At 44.0% G+C, this 20445-nt stretch overlaps 1 protein-coding gene across 2 annotated transcripts in view; it reads left to right on the top strand.

Moving 5' to 3' along the window:
* Window positions 1–723: 723 nt before the first annotated feature.
* Window positions 724–20445, top strand: part of FRMPD4 (FERM and PDZ domain containing 4) — a 646734-nt gene continuing 627012 nt past the window's right edge. The window contains exons 1-2 of one of the 2 annotated variants that reach the window (XM_028523079.2): window positions 724–861; window positions 17949–18059. In XM_028523079.2, the coding sequence (XP_028378880.1) occupies window positions 17968–18059 (92 nt within the window). In that variant the 5' untranslated portion in view covers window positions 724–861; window positions 17949–17967. The remainder of the gene's footprint in view (window positions 862–17948; window positions 18060–20445) is intronic. The other variant, XM_036016728.1, reaches the window with a different exon arrangement.

The following is a 20445-nucleotide window of genomic DNA, read 5'->3' on the forward strand; positions in this document are numbered from 1 at the left end:
TCGAGGGTCAGATACACTGGAGGGGCAAGGACAAACGGATGCTGGAGCCCAGGACAGTGAGCCAAGACTTGAAACAGGGTAAGTGGAAGACAAGAAGGAAGTGGCCAGTGGTTTGGATTTTCATGCACAGTTGGATAATAGAGCTTTCGGTGTTCTCCGGGGAAAGCATGTGCTTCCCGAGTGACTGAGAATTATTTGGCCAATGCAAAAGTAGTCACGCCGCCTGTCTTTACATGCAAAACTATCCTGTCATCCTCTTGTTGCCTTGGGAATATTCTAGAGAATTGCTGCCTTCTTTGTCCATAAAGATTTCCACTCATCTGCTAATCCCCTAAGAACAAAGATGCATTCCAAAATCGAAGGGAGTCTAATGGACACTTTGCATTGACCTTATCGCCCTTTGCTTTTGTTGGCATTCTTGACTCCTGTTTCTAGTAAAATGTCAGTGCTCCCTTCTATAGTAAAATGAGTTTTTCTCTAGTAAATGTTTGGTCTTGTGCAAAAAAATGGGACAGAAGCCTTATAATGTATTGTTACCAGTTTCATGTAGCTAATCACTATTTAAATTGAGGGTGGTAGAAGTAGACAAGTCAGAAGACATCCACTTGTGACATTCCCAGGAGAAGAATTCTTGCAATGAGTGAAACCAAGTGAATTGTACTGTTCTTCAGAAATATGTAACACATGTGTACAAAGTAGAGAGTCAAAACCAGCCCTCATTTATCTTACAGGTGGATGGAAAACAGGCCAAGAGAAAAAAATAAGTGACTTAATGACCGAACTCTACCCGGAGACTGAAAAATAAAGCACAAGATTCTATACCCAACCCTCCCATCTCATCTTCACCTTTGAAAAATACAGGTGAGTGTTTGGAATCATTCTGAGAGTTGACCTAGTGGCCATGGAAACCAAGTGACCAAGACAGCGGCGCTGATCTGATTCACAGATTGTTTTCATTTGCTTGCTATTATAATAATCGAATGGTACTGCTTTCTTATTCAGGAATGTGAAAATATGTGACTTGATTTTTTCCAAAGTCTATCTACATGAGTTGTGTACATCATATGGAGAGGTGCTACTCAGAACGAAATCTCCACAGGAAAGACAACTCTGACCATAGCAACAGTGACAGCCACAGTGTGCGGAGCATTCATTCTATGCCTAGCATTGTGCTAACATGCATTCCACAGACTATCTAACTCATCCTTATGAGGTCCCTATATCTAACGTGATTAGTCCAGGTTTTTTTAATCTCTCTCTAAAGATAATTCTCTTAACCAGGACAAATTATGTAACTGGTAAATTGATCAGTGATTGGGACACACCAGATCCTTTACAGATTTAATTTTTCTAAAAGGATATTCAGATTGTAGAGTAAGTAGAATCAAAACATACTGATTGATGCAAAGCTTTGGCATGGGAATAACTACTATGTGGCCTGGTCTTATGATGTCATATGTCCATCCATCACTTGCTTTGGGGAGAAGGACTTCACTCGGAAGTTCAGTTTCCAGGCTACTAGTTCAGGTAATAAAGGACCGTGAACACTGAGTTTAAGCAATAGTAGGAGAAACAAGGGGGGAAGAGCACAGTTCTCTCAGTTCTAGGGTCCTGATGGCTACTGGTGGTCTGGGGTAGACAAATTCTGTGCCTTCCAGTGGTGGTCTCCACGCCTGTTTGTTCATGTATCACCTTAGCAAACACTGGTAAGACCACATGTGTCTGTGCATGCACCTATGTTTTCAGATGATATGAATTAATCATACGAACCCTACTCTATGAATTAATATTTCAAGAGCTCTTAAAAGAGATTTTTAAGTGTGCATGAAGTTTGGTAAAGTTTTGTGAAGTAATGGACTAAGTGTTGTCTCATGGTTTTTCATGTTACTGAAAACTGTGGTAGTGGTTTGTTTTCATGGCCTGGACTTTCGTTTTAAAATATCTCACAACTTGGGATGACTTCATGTTACCATGAGCCAATTTCTAAGGGGGAAAATACACCTTAGTGGTGAGACTGCTGATTAACAATAATGGATGTGAATCCATATTTAGATGGTCTTCTTCATTTCTATTTCATGTGGCTGATTTCTTCTTAGAACTGATTATATCAGTGTCTTTCAAACTTCATATCACAACCTATTAGTGGATTACATTAATAATAACCAACATAAATTTTTAATAAAATAGAAGAGAAAATGTTGGAGTATATTACTAATAAGTACTGTTTTGAGAAACTCTCATTTCAGTTATATGCCTATATTGTTGTATCTGGATAAACAGTGGTGGGCAAAAGTAGGTTTACAGCTGTGGGTATGCAAAACAGTTTATTCTTATATTACTATTTATTGTATTATTTATTTGTAGTACAACAATAAACCTACTTTTGCCCACCCTGTATGTACATGTCTATATATACACATCTAAATACTGAATGACAATGTGAAATGTGGCAGGCAGACACTTGAAAGTATTGCATTATCAGGGGTGCCCCACCTGTGGCCCACGGGCCACGTGCAGCCCAGGATGGCTGTGAATGCAGCCCAACACAAAATCATAAATTTACTTAAACCATGATGAGATTTTTTTCATGACATGTCACACTGTATTTAATGTGTGGCCCAAGACAATGCTTCTTCTTCTTCCAGTGTGTCCCAGAGTCGCCAAAATGTTGGACACCCCTGATAGATCATTGTTTTTACCCTGGACTTGTCGCTATTTGAGAGGTCAAACTATGAGACAGAAAAACATCAACTACTACTTTCTTGCTTCTCTCCTGGACTTGCATTATTTGAATTACTTCCAATTCTTGGGGTTTTTTGGCGCGGAGCTTTTAAAGTCATTCACGTATTGTGCGAGGGTTCATTTAGTCACAGCTCGGGGATATAAACCATACGTTCACTTAGCAAGGCGTATATCCGCTGCAACAGAACAAGAGTGTTGCAAGTGTTTCACAGACCCTTTGACAACTATTTTCCCTCAAGAAATTTCCGGTAACATACCTAGTTCAGGACCTTCAGATGTCCTGACGGAAAGAGAGCAACAGTGGCAATCTTTATACATTTCTAAAAAAGATTTTATTTATCTATTTTTAGAGAGACGGGAAGGGAGGGAGAAAGGGAGAGAAACGTCAATTGGCTGCCTCCCCTACGCACCCCAGCCGAGGACTGAACCCACAACCCAGGCATGTGCCCTAACCCAGAATCGAACCAGCGACCTTTTGCTGGGTACTGTGGAACAATGCCCAACCCACTGAGCCACACCAGTCAGGGCCCCAGTGGCAATCTTTATATGACCTATTACCAAAGCTTAATTTCCTTCCTATCATTTTAGACAAAAATCACTTTTAAGTAAAAGTGCTGATATTTTTCTCCTGCCTCCCAGTGGATCATCTTAGGTTATGCCCCACGGAGCATGTTCCCTGCTTTGTAGACACTGACTCATAGGCAGTGTGGCCGGGGACTGCAGCCACCCCTGCCTTCCGTTTTGACCTCGTCTCACACCATTCTACCTGCTCCAGTCTAATCACGCTGAACACGCCAGACAGGTTCCTGCCTCAGGGCACACGAACTGGTGGTTCTAATTAATGTGATCCCTGTGAGGATGGCTCTTTGTTACCACGTAGGACTTGGCTCAAAAGACACCCTGTTGAAGATGCCTTCTCCAATCACTGCATTTTATACAGCCTCCTTCTCTCCCCACAGTTGTGAGTCACTCTCTATTTCATGAGTTCCTTTCATTTATTTCTTTTCTCAGAAGGTATTGCTATGTGTTTCATGTGCTCCCCGTCAACTTTCAGCCCCTCTAGAATGGGATCTTGTCTCTACAGCTCACCCCTGTATCTCCAGAATGTTGTTCGAGCTGGTAAATCTTTGTGGAAAGATTCAAAGACTGACTCAACGTTTCTCCTGCCCCTCTGCTCCATTTGAGCCAATCCATTTGGATCCAGTCTTCTCATCTGTGTCTGAAACCAGATCCTCCCCAAGATGTCACTTGGCAGAGATGCTGTACTAGAAAGAATGGGGCACTTGTAGGGTGAGCCAAATGCTGTGAGAACTCCTTGGAAGAAATGCTCATGACTCAGGGGTTCGGTATGGATTCTGGTCCTGGAAATCCTGACTGCTCATTTCTGATCGTGAAATGTGCAGGCCACCTGTTCATTTGAGAACAGAGACCTACAACTGCAGGTAGATTACACTATTAGTTCTAAAGCAGATCAAGTTTCTGCATCCATAGACAATTCCCATGATCAGAAATTTGATCTCCAGCCCTGGCTGGTGTGACTTAGTGGATTGAGCACTGGCCTGCAAACCAGAGGGTCACAGGTTCGATTCCCAGTCAGGGCACATGCCTGGGTTTTGAGCCAGGTCTCCAGTAGGGGGGTGCATGAGAGGCAACCACACATTGATGTTTCTCTCCCTCTCTTTCTCCCTCCCTTCCCCTCTCTAAAAATAAATAAATACAGTCTTTAAAAAAGAGAAAGACATTTGATCTCCCATTGGCAATTTTTTTTTGGATACATTATTACAGTCTGAACTTGGAGTCGGTCAACTGGACCTGAATGCCTTACCATCCTACCTCATGTCAAGTATTAGTGGACTCTTAGCAGGTATTAGTTAAGTGACAAATAAACATAGCCAGTCCTGGAAGCTGGGTCTGGCCTGTCCCTGACATCATTTAGCTGTGCAATCTAGATCAAGATCTGACAAACTCTGGTCCATACGCCAAGTCCCTGTCCCCACCAGGTTTTGTAAATGAAGTTTTATTGTGACACAGCCATGCTCCCTTGCTGAGGTATTGCCTTTCACGCTACAGTGGCAGAGCCGAGTAGGTGTATAGCTGGCCCTTTACGGGAAAAGTGTGTTGACCCCTGCCCTGGAGAACATCACTTAATGTTTCCAGGCATTGATTTTACCATTCATAAGGTGAGTTGAATGAACTCAGTGATGTCCGAGACCCTTTTCAGAGCTCACACCTGGATTTTCTGGAACCCAAGACGCTATGTCCATAGAGAAACTCCAAGTGATACAGCCTTGAGGTTGCACTCCTTGTTTTCTCGGAAAATGTATGATTTTGAGAAGTTACGTTTTCCTTAAGTGGATGTAAAGGTTTTACTACAGATATCTTGAAACCATGTGGAGCATTCCAGGGTGAGTTCATCTCTGTGGTTTGGTATTTAAGTGCCTAGAGCAATCGACTCATTAAGCTATTTAGTACTTTCCCACTGCTTTCCCCAAGGACTCGACTAAAATAAACGTAAAGAGCTTGTAAAGTAACTCTGATAAGTGGGTTCACTTACCATCTATAATGCTTTATGTGTGGTATATTGAGTTAAGCAGTGAAAAATGGTGTTAAATAGAACATTAAAATCCCAGCTGAATTTGACTCGCTGTGAATGCATTTATGGGCCAGATAAGAAAATTATAAGTTGCTACATTTTGCAGGAGAAAGAATTCTGGTTTGGGAAGAAAATCTGGTCTTTATTAAGTTAGAATCAGTTACTTATCTCGATTGGTTTTCTTGTTTGGGTTTACATTATAAATGCTTAAGCAAACAAAAGCCTCATGGATACCTTTTCAAGATCATTAGATTTGTACAAATTTTGTTCGAGCCATACAATTTGCATTGGCTATTTCTTCCCACAGTTGCCATCCTTTTCCTTAGCTACTCCTATCACTATTGACTGCCTCCTATGTCACAGATCAGAGAGTATGAACATTATAATCAAATCACGTAGTCAGGACTTTCTAACAAACTGAACAAAAAAAGTAGAATACATTAAATTTTTCTGTTCAATAATAAGCAAAAAGTTGCACTGCAGGGACTGTGCCCTCACTCATTAAGAGCACCTACTGTGTGGCAGTTTGCACCTACTGTGTGGCAGTTTGTAATATCTGGGTTATATGTTTTCTTTTATAGATTACAAGTATGTAGACATTTAGAGCTTTCATACACAATCCCAGTTGGTTTTCACCCCAAATTTGGAAGGGAATCAGAGCAAGGACTCTGTCTGCCTCTAAGGTTTGCGTGGGGCCCCTCTGGGAAAAGACTGAAGTGGGAGAGTGGAGAGGGGAGCCCAGCCTGGCACAGCCCGGAGAAGCTCCATATTCTCCCGGGTGAGTTTCTTCATATGGGATCTCAGTGCCTATTGGGGGAGGCCAGGCACCTTGTGGGCCTGAGGATGGGGAGCAGAAAAAGGGCAGTGGCGTGGTGCTGGGACTGGGCAACCCATCAGGTCTCATGCAAGAGACCTGATTCCTAATTTACATCCTACTCTGCCTCCCAGACTGAACCGGGAGGCTGGGTTTTCAGCTCACAGCGAGAGGGTCCCTTCTGTGTCTACCTAATGCCCAGATAACTCTGCTGTTGGCCCAACGCCCCACTCACGGCCAAACTCAAATCGCTGCTTCTCCCTTGGGTGTGGAGTAGTAGGACCAGGGTCTATGGCATGTGAAAATTCTTTGCAAACCACCCGCCACTGATGGAAACCTAACAATGGGAGAAACAGAATCTTGGACCTGCCAGTAGGTAACACTCTTTGCCCTTGGACGAGAAACTCTGAGTCATGACGTCCTGGTCTGTGAAATATAAGGGAGTTGGACTAGATTGTCTTTGAAGTCTTTCCCAATGATTACTTGCCAGGATTTGGGGGCTCCCACTTGACTCCTAAATAAACTCTGATCCAGAGAGATCGCTGTGGCAGATGCTGTCACAGCAGTACCTGGTCATATCCCCTTGATACTGAGCATTTCCGCTGGCTTTGCTGGAAGCACCCATCTGTCCCTGCCAGAGGTCTTCATCTGCCTTCCAAGATATGCTTAGCTGGAAATGCGAAGGAGTCAAAATCCCAAGGAGCGATCCCCAGCTAATGCCAAATGTGAGCTGAAGAAAGCACACATTGAGAAATGTATTTTATGTGCCCTGACTAGGGTTACCAGATCTGGCAAATCAAAATACAGGACTGCCTCTTATATCTAGAGTTCAGATAATATCAAATGATAGTTTAGTATCAGTATGTCCCATCCTAAATATGTGGAATATACTTGTACTAGAAATTTCACTGTTTATTCAAAGTCCCACTATAATGGGGCCCCTGTATTTTATCTGTCCTTTTTTTCAAAGACTTTATTTATTTAGTTTTAGAGAGGGAAGGGAGGGAGATAGAGAGAGAGAGAGAGAAACATCAATGTGCGGTTGCTGGGGGTCATGGCCTGAAACCCAGGTATGTACCCTGACTGGGAATCGAACCTGCAACACTTTGGTTCGCAGCCCACGCTCAATCCACTGAGCTACACCAGCCAGGGCTTATCTGTCTTTCTTAATCCCAGTGCTCACTGGGAGCACTGGGCATTGCAGCAAGACCAATTCAGAGCTGAGGGAAGTGGGGTGATGGGGACTGGCGTACAAGATGCAGAGTGTGGAGGCAGTGAGGCAGACCTCAATACCAGTGCCCAGGGAAAAAGCCGTGCCGGGAACCAAATAGTAGATGGGTGTGAGCTTGTGGATAAGGAATGGCCACAAAGGCTCAGGCAGGGAGGCAAAAACCAGGTACAACAACACTGCAACCAGCAGTCTCAAACAGTGTGGGGAGGGAGACGCTGAAGTCACTGGATTTGGCCAGACGTTATTCACTTACCCAGCCCCACTGCCTAGCACAGTGCCTGGCCCACTCCCGGTTCTCAGTAAACAGTGAATGAATGAATGACAAGGAAGGAAGCCTGATAGAAATAGGAAATGCTGGCATTATGAGTTTTATGGAAAATGGTGCCCCTGAAAAATGCACAGGGCCTTTTTAAGCAATGGTGTGTCTGATTAGAGATGCATAGAAAATAGGAATTGCTTTGTGAATTGTCAATGACTTTTTCTAATCCTTCCCTTATTTATTACAGGCACAATCCAACTTAAATCGTTCATGCCTAGACAGGTTTTGGAATGCGGCTTGTGTGTTCAAAGCTAATTTACTTAAGAGCCAACCTAGCTGAACCTTGAATAATATTACTGGAGCATTTAGATTGAGCGAAAGTGTTTGGAGGAAATTTTCCCATTCAATTTTAAAAGAATATTATCAATTTATGTTTTCAATAGCATTTCCTTTTCTTTCTATAGGAAGGATAAAATTTCCTTTTATGTTTATTATTTCTAACTGTAAACTCAAAGATGAAACGATCTGTTTTATCCTTAGCGAGCCATGTGATATTTCCTTCCTCATTGACAGAAAATAAAGGGAAATAGAAATATATGCAATAGCATGTAGGGACAGAAAAGTAGTGCCAACACTTCCTCAGTTTTCCCTAAAGTCCGTTTTCATTTTTACTAGGGAAAACCATTTTTTAAAAAGATTTTTTTAATTTACTTATAGAGACGGAAGGGAGGGAGATAGAGAGAGAGAGAGAGAGAGAGAGAGAGAGAGACAGAGAGAGAGAGAGAGAGAGAGAGAAACATCAACGTGCGGTTGCTGGGGGTCATGGCCTGCAACCCAGGCATGTGCCCTGACTGGGAATCGAACCTGCGACACTTTGGTTCGCAGCCCGCGCTCAATCCACTGAGCTACGCCGGCCAGGGCTGGGAAAACCATTTTTACAAAACACTAAGCAGGTTGTCCTCCAAAGAGTGGTTTCAACTTAAAATCACCTACTCTGTGGATGCTGCATTTGTTTGGAGCTCATGTGGTCATTCTGTGTTAACAGTATGTCCGTCACAATAGAATGGCAGAGATCTGTATATGGAGAAGTACTAAAATTGTACTGAGGCATTCAAAATAATACGTTTCAATATAAAATTAAAGTTTCCCTCGTTCTTAGCAGTCTATCAAAAATCAAAGTCTCCCCTGATGCTGTAGAACCAATGCTATGTCTTTGGGGCTTATTGTCTCATTGTACCAAGTCTGTATGGTTCTGTCACGGAAATTTGTAACAGAAAGAAAAGGAGGTCTCCTGTCTCTGAGAATGGCAAGGTCAGTGCTTCAGACGAATTCTCTAGATAAAATATGTTTCAGAAAGCTTAAAATTACCGAAGGGCTAACAAAAGTACAAAAGGGAGGAAAACGTAAAATAACAAGTGTTGGCGGGATGTGATGAGTCGAAGCCCTTGAGCATGGCTGGTGGGAATAAAAACTGGTGCAGCTGCCGTGGGAACCCGTGTGGCAGCTCCTCACACAGCTCGACACCCGGTCACTGCGGGACCCAGCAATTTGCACCCCTAGGTACGTACTCCAGAGAATTGAAACAAGAACTCAGACAGATATTTGTGCACCAAAACTCCTAGCAGCATTCGTCATGATATCCAAAAGGTGGAAACAACCCAAGTGTCCGCCAGAAGATGAATGGATGAACCAGATACATTCCATCCATACATGGAATATTATTATTCATCTATAAAAAGAAATGAAATTCCAGCCCTGGCTGGCGTAGCTCAGTGGATTGAGCACGGGCTGCGAACCAAAGTGTCACAGGTTTGATTCCCAGTCAGGGCACATGCTTGGGTTGCAGGCCATGACCCCCAGCAACCGCACATTGATGTTTCTCTCCCTCTCTCTCTCTCTCTCTCTCTCTCTCTCTCTCTCTCTCTCTCTCTCCCTCTCTCTCTTCCCCTCCCTCCCTTCCCTCTCTAAAAATAAATAAAATCTTTAAAAAAATAAATTAAATTCCCATAGGTGTTACGACATGGATCAACTTGGAAAACATTATGGTCAGTGAAATAAGCCAAACACAAAAAAATAAATGCTGCATGATTTCACTTCTATGAGGAATCTAGAAATGGCAAGTTCATAGAGGTGAAAAGTAGAATAGAGGTTACCAGGAGCTGGCAGAAGGGATGATACGGAGTTAGTGGTTAACGCCGACAAAGTTTCGCTTTGGGAAGATAACAAAATTTGCTTCCCTGACTGGTGTGGCTCAGTGCATTGAGTGCCAGCCTGCAAACCGAAGGGTCGCCAGTTCAATTCCCAGTCAGGGCCAGGTCCCCAGTTGAGGGTGTGTGAGAGGCAACCAATTGATGTTTCTCTCACACCCTGATGTTCTCTCCCTCTCTTTCTCCTTCCCTTCCCCTCTCTCTAAAAGAGAAATAAAATCTTTGTCAAAAGGAAGAAAAAGAAAAAATGTGAAGGAAAAACTGAGAAACATGTCAGGTAAATGTGTACAGAAGTTGCTTTTTTTAAAACAAAGGATTTTATTTATTTTTAGAGAGAGGGGAAGGGAAGGAAAAAGAGAGGGAGAGAAACATCAGTGTGTGGTTGCCTCCCATGAGCCCTCCGCTGGGGACCTGGCCTGCAACCCAGACAAGTGCCCTGATGCGGAATCAAACTGGCAACCCCTTGGTTTGCAGGCCCTGAGATACACCAGCCAGGCAGAAGTGGCTTTTGACCTGAGGGCATTTGTCATTTCTCAGAAAATCAGGGCCTTTCTTTCATAGCCTCATGCCAGGAAGGTGCAGAAATCAAAGCCCAGGGTCTTGTTGTTGGGTTTTTCATATTCATCTTCATTAATTATATCCTGGATGTGCCCAGGGAGGTTTTCTGAATCTGAGACAGACTCCCAGTTAGGGTTATTTACATAATAATCACTGCATTGAGCCCCTGGCTCCAGACCTCACCCTTGGGGCATCACAATGAAGGCCAAATGGAAACCCCTGTGCTGTGAAGGGCCAGGTAATCCATAGCTGAGACATGGAGGAAAAGGGAGTTTCTGTGCTTCTGTACAGGAGAAAGGGGCTGCCTCCCCCCTTTTCTCTCAAAAAGAAGGAATAAAACTTTTGGACCTTTTGCAACCGGAAAAGACACCAGTGTTTGGGCTGCCTGTCACTACCAAATCCAATAAGCAATGACAGCGATGGAATCTTTTATAGGCGTTTTATTCAGATGGCCAGCGATCCGAGAAGATGGCGGGTTCATACCCTAACAAACCATCTTGCTCTTTCTTTCCTGGCCAGATCTTTTATAAGGGGGTTGGGGGAGGGCAAACAAGGTGTCAGCGAAAGCCTTTGAAATTCAACAGTTGCCTCCAAGGGGGAAGGGTAGTCACTTGCTTCTTCCTGGTACAGACGTCTCCAAACAAGGTAATCTCCAGCCAGTGCCCCAGGAGGTCAACTGCTGAATCCCAGGTGCCAGGATGGGCCTTATCTGTAGTTACTGAAACAAAAACTTAACATACACATGACTTGCTAGATTTGTGACTATTTACCTTAAGCTAAATTTTCCCAAGTCTTAAACCCCTATCACTTTGAGGCGGGATGAAAAGGTCCTTGGTTCTCACTCTTTTGGAATATAATGAAATCTTTTCAAGGTCCTGTTCCTCATTTGCCCTTGAAACGTAAACACCAGAGTTAGGTAAAACTCTCCGGAGTTCTCAATGTCTATTCAGTTCTAAATTGCCTTTCCAAGTCTTCCCCTTAGCTCAGGATCTCAAGTTTTGTCAGCAAAACTTGTTCAAGAACACCCAGCCCCGCAGAAACACAAAAATATTTCCCCTGCATCAAAGACTGTTGAACACTACACTTTAGAAATGTTGATAAAGTTCAGCTTATCAACTCCTCGTACGACTGAAGAATGCTTTCCCCATCAGATCGGAAATGTCCAAACCCACAGAGGATTTTGATGAGTTCATTTGAACTGAACTGACAGCAATTGCTGGGAAGCAAAATGTCAACAGATTGGGAAAATGGCAGTTTTGCCGTTTATTTTATATGTCACAATCAAAGTTGGAGGCGTAAGGAGGGTTACATGAAATCCACTGGTGGTAGATTAGGGAGGTGGGAGAAAAAAAAAAACTAAGGAAACCTCTGAGATTGGATAAAGAGTAAACCGGAGAGACAAATAATACCTCATTTACCTTGGTGGGCACAGGATAGTTAATCATGAACATCTACAGCACACGGAGGTGGTGTGTGGGAACGAGATAACCACGAGGGGTTCTGTGGGCTCCTGCTCTGGGGGGAGATTGGACCATTAGGGGTCTGAAGAAAGGAGATTACTCTGACATTCCAAAGGCCTGTTATCATAGAGGCAAAAAGACAATAGACAGTCTTGGTTAAGGTAAAGACTGACCTTTGTCAAGGAAGATACCAGCCTTGCACATGACTATCAGCCACGACAAACTCTGAGTGAAGAAGTTTTCATTTCAGACCATCCTATGTGGATATTCTGGTCTCTGAGTCTGTAAGGCCCACCATGCAGACCACCCCCGAGATTGTCAGGTTTAGTACTTCGTTCTGATAGGGGACTCAAAACTTGGAAAATTTAAGCTTAAGGTCAAAAGCTGTAAGTCTAGCAAGTCACGTGTATGTTAAGCTTTTGTTTCGGAAACTACAGATAAGGCCCATCCTGGCTGGGGGTGGGGAGGGGAAGCAGCCGACCTCCTGGGGCACTGGCTAGAGATGACCGCCTGGGGGCATATTGGAGGCATCCGGGCCTTTTGTGTGACCCTCCCTCCCCACCTTAGTAACAGCTAACTGCGGAGAACAGGACTGCTGCAGCTTTGCTCACCTAAGTCCTCCCTGAATCTCTAAGCCCTCACCGCACCTTGCTTGTCCTCTCCCACCCCCTTATAAAAGATCTAGCTGGGAAAGAAAGGGGAAGATGGCTTGTTAGGGTATGAACACGCCATCTTCTCGGATCGCCGGCCATCCAAATAAAGTGCCCATAAAAGATTCCATCGCTGCCATTGCTTATTGGATTTGGTAGTGACAGGCAGCCCGAACGCCGGTGTCTTTTCCTGTTACAGTTCCTTTCACTCCCATAGGAGGGTTTCCATTCTCACCACTTCTGTTCAGCGTTGCCCTAGAGGGCCTCACCGGTACATTCAGGTGGGGCACGGGGAGGGATGGCGAAGGGAAGAAGTAAAACTGAGTCCACTTGCAGATGACACGGTCATCTATGTAGAAAATCCTGACGGATCTATAGAAAGCCTCCTAGAGCCATAAGTGAGTTAGCAAAATTGAATACACTTGCCTGCAAGGTAAGGCAGAGTGAGATACATGCTTCTATGCAGGTACCAGGGCCTTCTGAAGTACTGAGTACTGAGGTGGGGAGTACTGAGGTGGGGAGAGTTAGTCTCTTGCAGAAAGTGGAAGGCATCGCAGGAGGGCAGCTGTGAATCAGGTCTTGGAGGAAGGACTGATTTTGGTCAGGAAGAAGGGAATTGGTGTTCTAATGGGAGAGAAGAGAATACAACAAATGTCTGAGGTGGAAAATCACGAGGATCTGATTACATTCTTTAACCAAATGGGTGCCGAAAGTGTGAGAAAGCAGAGTGAGGGAGGGCTGGAAAAGGAGGGGGGAAAGAAATGGGCAGAGGCCTTGAATGTCAGACCTAGAATTACTCGTTCTATCTGAACAAGTAAATAATTTTCACACTTTCCTTAGAGGGGGAGGAATTATTTTCTCAACTATAAAATGGTAATCTTAAGCCCTGGCTGGCGTAGCTCAGTGGATTGAGTGCGGGCTGCAAACCAAAGTGTCGCAGGTTCGATTCCCAGTCAGGGCACATGCCTGGGTTGCAGGCCATGGCCCCCAGCAACCGCACATGGATGTTTCTCTCTCTCTCTCTCTCTCTCCCTCCCTTCCCTCTCTAAAAATAAATAAATAAAAATATTTTTTAAAAAGCATGAATTGTAAAACCCAATCTTTAAAAAAGTGGTAATCTTATTGTCCTATTGGCCAGGCAAAAACGATGATGATGTTCATAAGTAATTTTAAAATTACTCAATTAGAGAGTACCTCTAGTTTTTTTAACTAGGCAAAATAATCCAATTTTACAAAAAAAAGCAGGAAATGAAATCTCAAATCTGTTGCCCTGGGATGTTTATCATCTCTGTGTCCAAGAGAAGAAGCTCTTTGAGATCATATAAGCAACATGTGATCTAGGTCTTTCCCATTTGCCACCGAACGGTCTGTTCAGTAAGTGTTTCATAAATCTGTGGTATCCAGCTGGGATAAAGAAGTGCAGTAATCTGGTTGGGAGCTTTTAACATTATTAAGAAATGAGTGTTTTATAGTTAAAAAAAAAAACAGAAAAGAAAAGAAAGTCCACAGCCCCCAATCCAGGAATAAATATGGGAAATAGACTAGAAATAGATTTTATTTCTTACAGATTTTATTTTTAGAGTGAGGGGAAGGGAGGGAGAAAAACATCCATCAGTGGGGGACCTGGCCCATCAGCCGGGCGTGTACCCTGACTGGGATCAAACCGGCAACTTTCCGCTTTGTGGGAGGATGTTCAACCACCTGAGCCACAGCAGCCAGGGCAAGGTTTTCCTTCTTGTACCTCGTGTTCCGAGGACTAGTACTCAAGTGGAGAGTCCTTCCGCATCCAGGCTCCACTGAGGGCCCGGACATTCCCCAAGGCGGACAGCTTTCTCCTCCCACAGTTTAAGTCACAGACGGGGACACGGTTTGCCCATCTCAGAACACCATTCTGCCCTGGCTGATGGGGCTCAGTGGGCTGAGTGCCAGCCTGCGAACCAAAAGGTTGCTGGTTCGATTCCCAGTCAGGGCATGTGCCTGGACTGTGGGCCTGGTCCCTAGTTGGGGGCGTGCCAAAGGCAACCGATCATTGTATCTCTTGCCCATCAATGTTTCTCTCTCTCTCTCTCTCTCTCTCTCCCTTCCCCTCTCTATAAAAATAAATAAATAAAATCTCTTTTTAAAAAAGAAAAGACCATTCTGCTTTATGAAAAAGTTATTTTTATTCCTTCTTATCCCAAAGGAAATTGGGAGAAGCACAGCCCTTCCCCTGCCCATCCTTTTCCACGGGCACCTTGAAGCCCCTCTGAGACTGACCCCTCCACACCCATGTCCAGAAATTCGCCCTGGAGTGGACAGACAGCCACACTGACAAACCGAACCACAGGAGGAACTCGTGTTCCTTTTGCTCATTCACACTCACTCCTACTCAGGAAATTCTCAGGCTCTGAAGGCTGCTCTTCCTCTCAAGACACCTTCATTGCCGCCAGACTTCTCCCTTAGACATGCCGTTCTTAACGAGCTGTGCACCATCACCTGTGGGCTTGCCCAGCCGCACTCCTGCTCCTGCAACTGTCTGCTAATTTTGTCAGTGTTGCATTTAAATAGACCGGTGGTATTGTTCTTTAATTGAAAAGGCTTTTTCTGCACTAACCCTAAGGCACAGAAGGAGACGTCCCAGCTGGGGTTCAGGTGACACGGCAAGGCAGGGAACCTCTGTCCTCAGTATCTCGGCCTTGATTTGTTTTGCTGTCGAAGATCAGCACAGGATGGTCTGCCAGACCAAACCCTACCTGCCAGGGCATGACAGAAAGCAAGGTAAGTAAAGAATATGTAACTAAGGAGAAATTAGCATATTCTAAACAGCAGGGTCTAAAGACTTGGACATTGTAGTAGTGTTGTTAGGATTCTCCAGAAAAACAGAACCAATAGGATATAAATATATTATATATATTTATATGTATAGGGGGGAAGAGAGATGGAGATTTAGTATAAGGAACTGACTCACGTGATTATGGAGTCAATTAGCTTAGAAGTGCTATGATCTCCTGGCTGGCGTAGCTCAGTGGATTGAGCGCGGGCTGCGAACCAAAGTGTCGCAGGTTCGATTCCCAGTCAGGGCACATGCCTGGGTTGCAGGCCATGGCCCCCAGCAACTGCACATGGATGTTTCTCTCTCTCTCTCTCTCTCTCTCTCTTTCTCCCTCCCTTCCCTCTCTAAAAATAAATAAATAAAATCTTTAGTATTAAAAAAAAGAAATTAAAAAAAATAATCCTTTAAAAAAAAGAAGTGCTATGCTCTGCCACCTGCAAGCAGGAGAGGCAGGGGAGCCAGTGGTGTAAGGTCAAGTCAGGGTGCAGCAGAAGACCCGTGTCCCAGCTCAAAACCAGTCAGGCAGAGAGAGCAAATTCTCCTTTAGTCCAGGTGTTGTTCCATGCAGACCGCCCATGGATTGGATGAGGCCCACCCGCATTAGGGAGGGCAATCTGCTTTATCCATTCTACTGATTCAAACGTTCACCTCGTCCAGAAGCACCCTCAGACGGACACCAAAATAACGTTTAACCAAATATGTAGGCACCCTGTGGCCCAGTCAAGTTGACACAAAATCAACCAGCACAGTCCCTGGCTGCTGCGGCTCAGCGGATTGAGTGCCGGCCTGTGAACCAAAAGGTTGCCAGTTAGATTCCTGGTCAGGGCACGTGCCTGGGTTGTGGGCCGGATCCCCCCAGTTGGGAGTGTATGAGAGGCAACTGATTGATGTTTTTCTCCCTCCCTTCACCTCTCTGTAAAAATAAATCAATAAAATCTTTTTTTTTAAATCAACCCTCACAGGTAGTGAGCAGTTTGGCACATGTTCATGGAGAATTGGTATTTCCCACTTTAAATACATCTCCATCTGACCACTCAAACTGGTCACTTGTGTACGAGTCCTATGGGCAACCCACAGCTTTCACCATTTAGCCACCACCGGTTCGGGGCGTGATCCTGTCTCAAATGTAAACAACATTTCTCCTGTTTTGACAAGTTTCACTAGAGAAACGAGTCCAGAGCAGTGGTTTCAACTGTTGGGGGGGGGGGGGAATTCTTCCTTCCCAGGTGTTATTTGGCAATGTCTTGTTAGGTGGAATGATACTTAAAGGGTACTTTACTGACTGATTTTAAGAAGCAAGCTGACCACCCATTTTCCCCAGGAAGGGCAGGCCCGTATCACCCGAATGGGCTATTCTTGCACAGATTAACTGGGCCCATTTAGTTGTTTGCTGCTCTGGGTCATGCAGCTCTTAACAAGCCCGTGCCACTTAGCTAACCAGCCACCTGTGTTAGCACGGGCCACTTGGCTATATATAGCCAGCCCCGCTGCCTTTGGGTGTGAGGTGTATCATCTTGTTGCTCGTTGGGGTGCTGCGTCTGTCTGGAAGTTCCCTTCATGAACTTGTAATCCTGGTGTTGGCGTTCTCTTTGCTCTCTCAGCCCCAGGAAATTTTCCCAAAACGTCTGGAGACATTTTTGGTTGTCACCACTAGGGAGATGCTACTGGTGTCTAATGAGCGGATGCCAGGGATGCTGCCGAACACCCCCCAATGTACAGGGTAGCCCCTCCGCAAAGTATCCAGCCCGAAATGTCAATAATGTGCAGCGTGAGAAATTGTGATGGAGAGCAAAAGAGTCTTTCCATACCCCTCAACACAGGGTGCCCCCGGTGCTCCCTGTCTATGTCACGGGAAATGAGTGTAATCCGGACCAGCATTTTCTCACTGAGTTGAAATCTCTGGGTAAGGCTGTAGCATTGAAATTGGCAACTTTCAAACAGCTTTAAGGTAGACATGTTAAATCTCCAATTTGGATGAGAAACAAGAAAGCCACGAGAGAAGTGAAACAGCACTTTGGAATCCAGGAGAGCTGTGAGAATTGTGTGCAGGTGGCTTCCGTCCAGCTCACGGCGCCAAATATCCCACAGTGAGTTCTTAGGTGGGGAGGAGCAAATACTCATTTTCATTAGAGGCAGATGCTGGAATTGCAGTTATGGCCTCTTCAGCCCCTAAGAAGGTGCCACCTGATTCCCAGTGTAATGTCACTTCAGTTCTAACTACACTGGGTTGTCCTAATTCCTAGGGGTCAGTGATAGAATATCAGAAATCTTGTTTCTCGGCTCATCAACCTATGGGCTCCATGCCAAACCTGATTGCTTTTTCGCTTTTTTTTTTTTCCTGAAATGAGTAACCTGCGCCTCTTTGCTCATGGTTAGGGGGAAAAAAAGCCCCTGTTAATAATTTACAAAAGACACAGCTACTCGTCTTTTGCATCTCCAAATCTCTCAAAGCACGTGACTGTCTAAGCATATCTGGTTTCCAAGTAGCTGAGTGATGAAATATGATTAGCCTCCCGGCATTGATTCCTCTCTCCTTCCCCTCTAGCTCTTGTCTAGCAGTTATTAGGATACTGTCGTTCTTATCAAAGAATAAAGAACAGCGTTCTTCCTTTCCGACCTTAGGCTGCTTTGCCTTCCTACCATGGATGAGGAGCTTGAAGGAGAAACTTGGCAGACTTTCTCCATTCCCTGGGGCTTCGGCAAGGCGCTGGAGGATGAAGGACATGCGTGCCAGTGAGTAATAGACCCCAAGTTAAAACAGCGGGGGGGGGGGGTCTTGTCACGTTTTCTGAGATTAGCTCGTGTTTTCAGTGGGATGCATGTGTCTGGACAAGGGCAGAAAGCCACGTCTCAGAATGATACGTGGACGATGCCTTTGCTAGAGAAGCGATGAGATCCTTCTGAGGTGCGTTCGGGCAGTTCTAATATTTAAAAAGAACATTGAAGGTGAGGCAGGAATATCTTGTAAAAGAAAATTACAAAAGCGTATGCTACTTTGGTTGTTTGTTTCCTCAAGACTAAAATGCCCAGAGGCACTTTTGGGAAAAGAGAAGCTGGTTTTAGCTGCTGGTCCTTATATGTGGTATTTATGATGGACTATCATTTACAGTAAAGTTTTGACTACACTTTTTGCCTGGAAAATTGATTTGTGCTGTGTTTATTTCCTTTTACAAATGTTTTCTTCTGGGTGACAAATATATCTTTAAGTATGAAAAGTTTGGATTTTTAAACAGAAAATGTTATGTTGGTTATGCACATTGCTTTGTATTTCATTGCTTCTTTGTGTTCAACGGTCTTGATAAATAATTTTTTTTCTTTTGAAAAAACCCACACATGTGTAGAAAGTTTAGTTCATTACTGAGCGGCTTATGGTTTAGATAAATATATAATTCCTTCTTGGGCTTTTCTAGGTTCAAGAATGAGAAATTTGCTAGGAATGTACACATTTTGGAAGGCTGATTGGAAAGTTTCCAGTCATTCTGCTGTTTAATGCTTCCCCATTAATCATCGGTGCTGCGTTATAAGCCACTTAAGAATTTGTGTAAATGATATTCTTTCAGTGGGTTCTATGATTATTGAGTGTTTAAGCATTGCAGTAAGAACATTATGTGGAGGCCCACGAATAGAGCAACTGCCACAGGTTAAGAGAAGCTCTCCAAATGGATGAAATTCATTACCTTGACTTTTACTGCTTGGGACTTGGAGCCAAGTATTTTTGAGGGTTGCAATAATTTTCCATGACTGTAATCACTTGGTGGCACTATTTGTTTTAAAACAGTTTTGAGAGTTTGCTTGAGTGCAGATGAAACCTCTTTCTGTTATACAGTTCACTGGAAGGAAAATTGAGAAATGGATGTTGTCATTGTATGGGACTAGAACACAAAAGTCTGACATTTTTGAACTTGCAACCATGATCCCCAAAATGACTGCTTGTGACATAATTTTATTCATTTTTAGGGCATAGATTCCCGCCCCCCCCTTGCCGATTTCATGCTTGAAGGATGAAATGATTGAATATTTGGGCTAAGGAATGTGACCACTAACGACATAGGAACTGGGATTTGTGTCTTTTCCTTGCCTGGTCAACAACATGAAAAGAAATAAATTCAGCTCCAAGTTTATGGTAGCATATTATTTATGGATCTGGGAGAAAGCATGTAATAGAAGAGAGAGGAAGTCTTTTAAATCAAAATACTAAAGCCAAACCACTGAATTTCAGTTTGCTAGTTTCTTGGCCATCATTTCAGCAAAAAGTCTGGTGTGTCTTGTTTGATTAGAGTGAATGCCTAATAGGTCTCTAAAGGCTGAAGTTCTGTGTTGTCCCTGGATGTGCTTTAGTCATTAGATGATTCAGGTGCTTTATTATTCATCTTCCTTCTTTAATATGTAAAATACCATTTTACTTTTATGACTCAACATAAAAAGCAACCATTATTATAACTTCAGCCTATGTCTCCACTAGAGTGTGCTCTCAAGTGTAGAACCATGTAAACTTGCTTCAAGATTTAATGGCTGGGGATAATTGTCATAGCGCAACAAGTGATATTGGTCCAGTTTGTTCATCTGAGTCCCACTCATGCTGCTGGCTTCACATGAATTAAATCTAAAGTCCTTAGTCTGTCTTCCAAGAGACAGTGCAGGCTGCCCAGACTGAGGGTCCCACACCCCTCATTCATGTGCCTCATGCTGAGCTGAAGGAGCTGTCATTAGACTGATGTAAAGAGGAGAATGTTCACTTTCCTGAAGCTGTATAACCCTTGAAAAATTAAAGTGACTTGAGATTGTTTTTTGCTGTTGAGGAAAGAGTAACTGACTGGTTCCTTGGCCCAGTAGAGGAGCCATACAGGATGGGTAGAACCATGGTTTCTGAACCAGCCTGACCTGGGTGTGCACCTGACGCCTTCACTTATTGGCTGTATGACTTTGGGCAAACTGGTCAGCTTCTTTAGATCTCAGTCCTCACGTCTGCAAAATAAGAATAATACCTACCTCTTGGGGTTGGAGGGGTGAATTGCTATAGGAACAGCTCCTGGCATAGTGCCTAGCTCATTCATCAACTAATTGCTGATGGTGATTCTTATTGTTAGGTACCAGTAACAGTGATTGTAGAGCCTTTCAC

Source organism: Phyllostomus discolor, chromosome X (genome assembly GCF_004126475.2).
Source record: "Phyllostomus discolor isolate MPI-MPIP mPhyDis1 chromosome X, mPhyDis1.pri.v3, whole genome shotgun sequence".
Lineage (NCBI taxonomy): Eukaryota > Metazoa > Chordata > Mammalia > Chiroptera > Phyllostomidae > Phyllostomus > Phyllostomus discolor.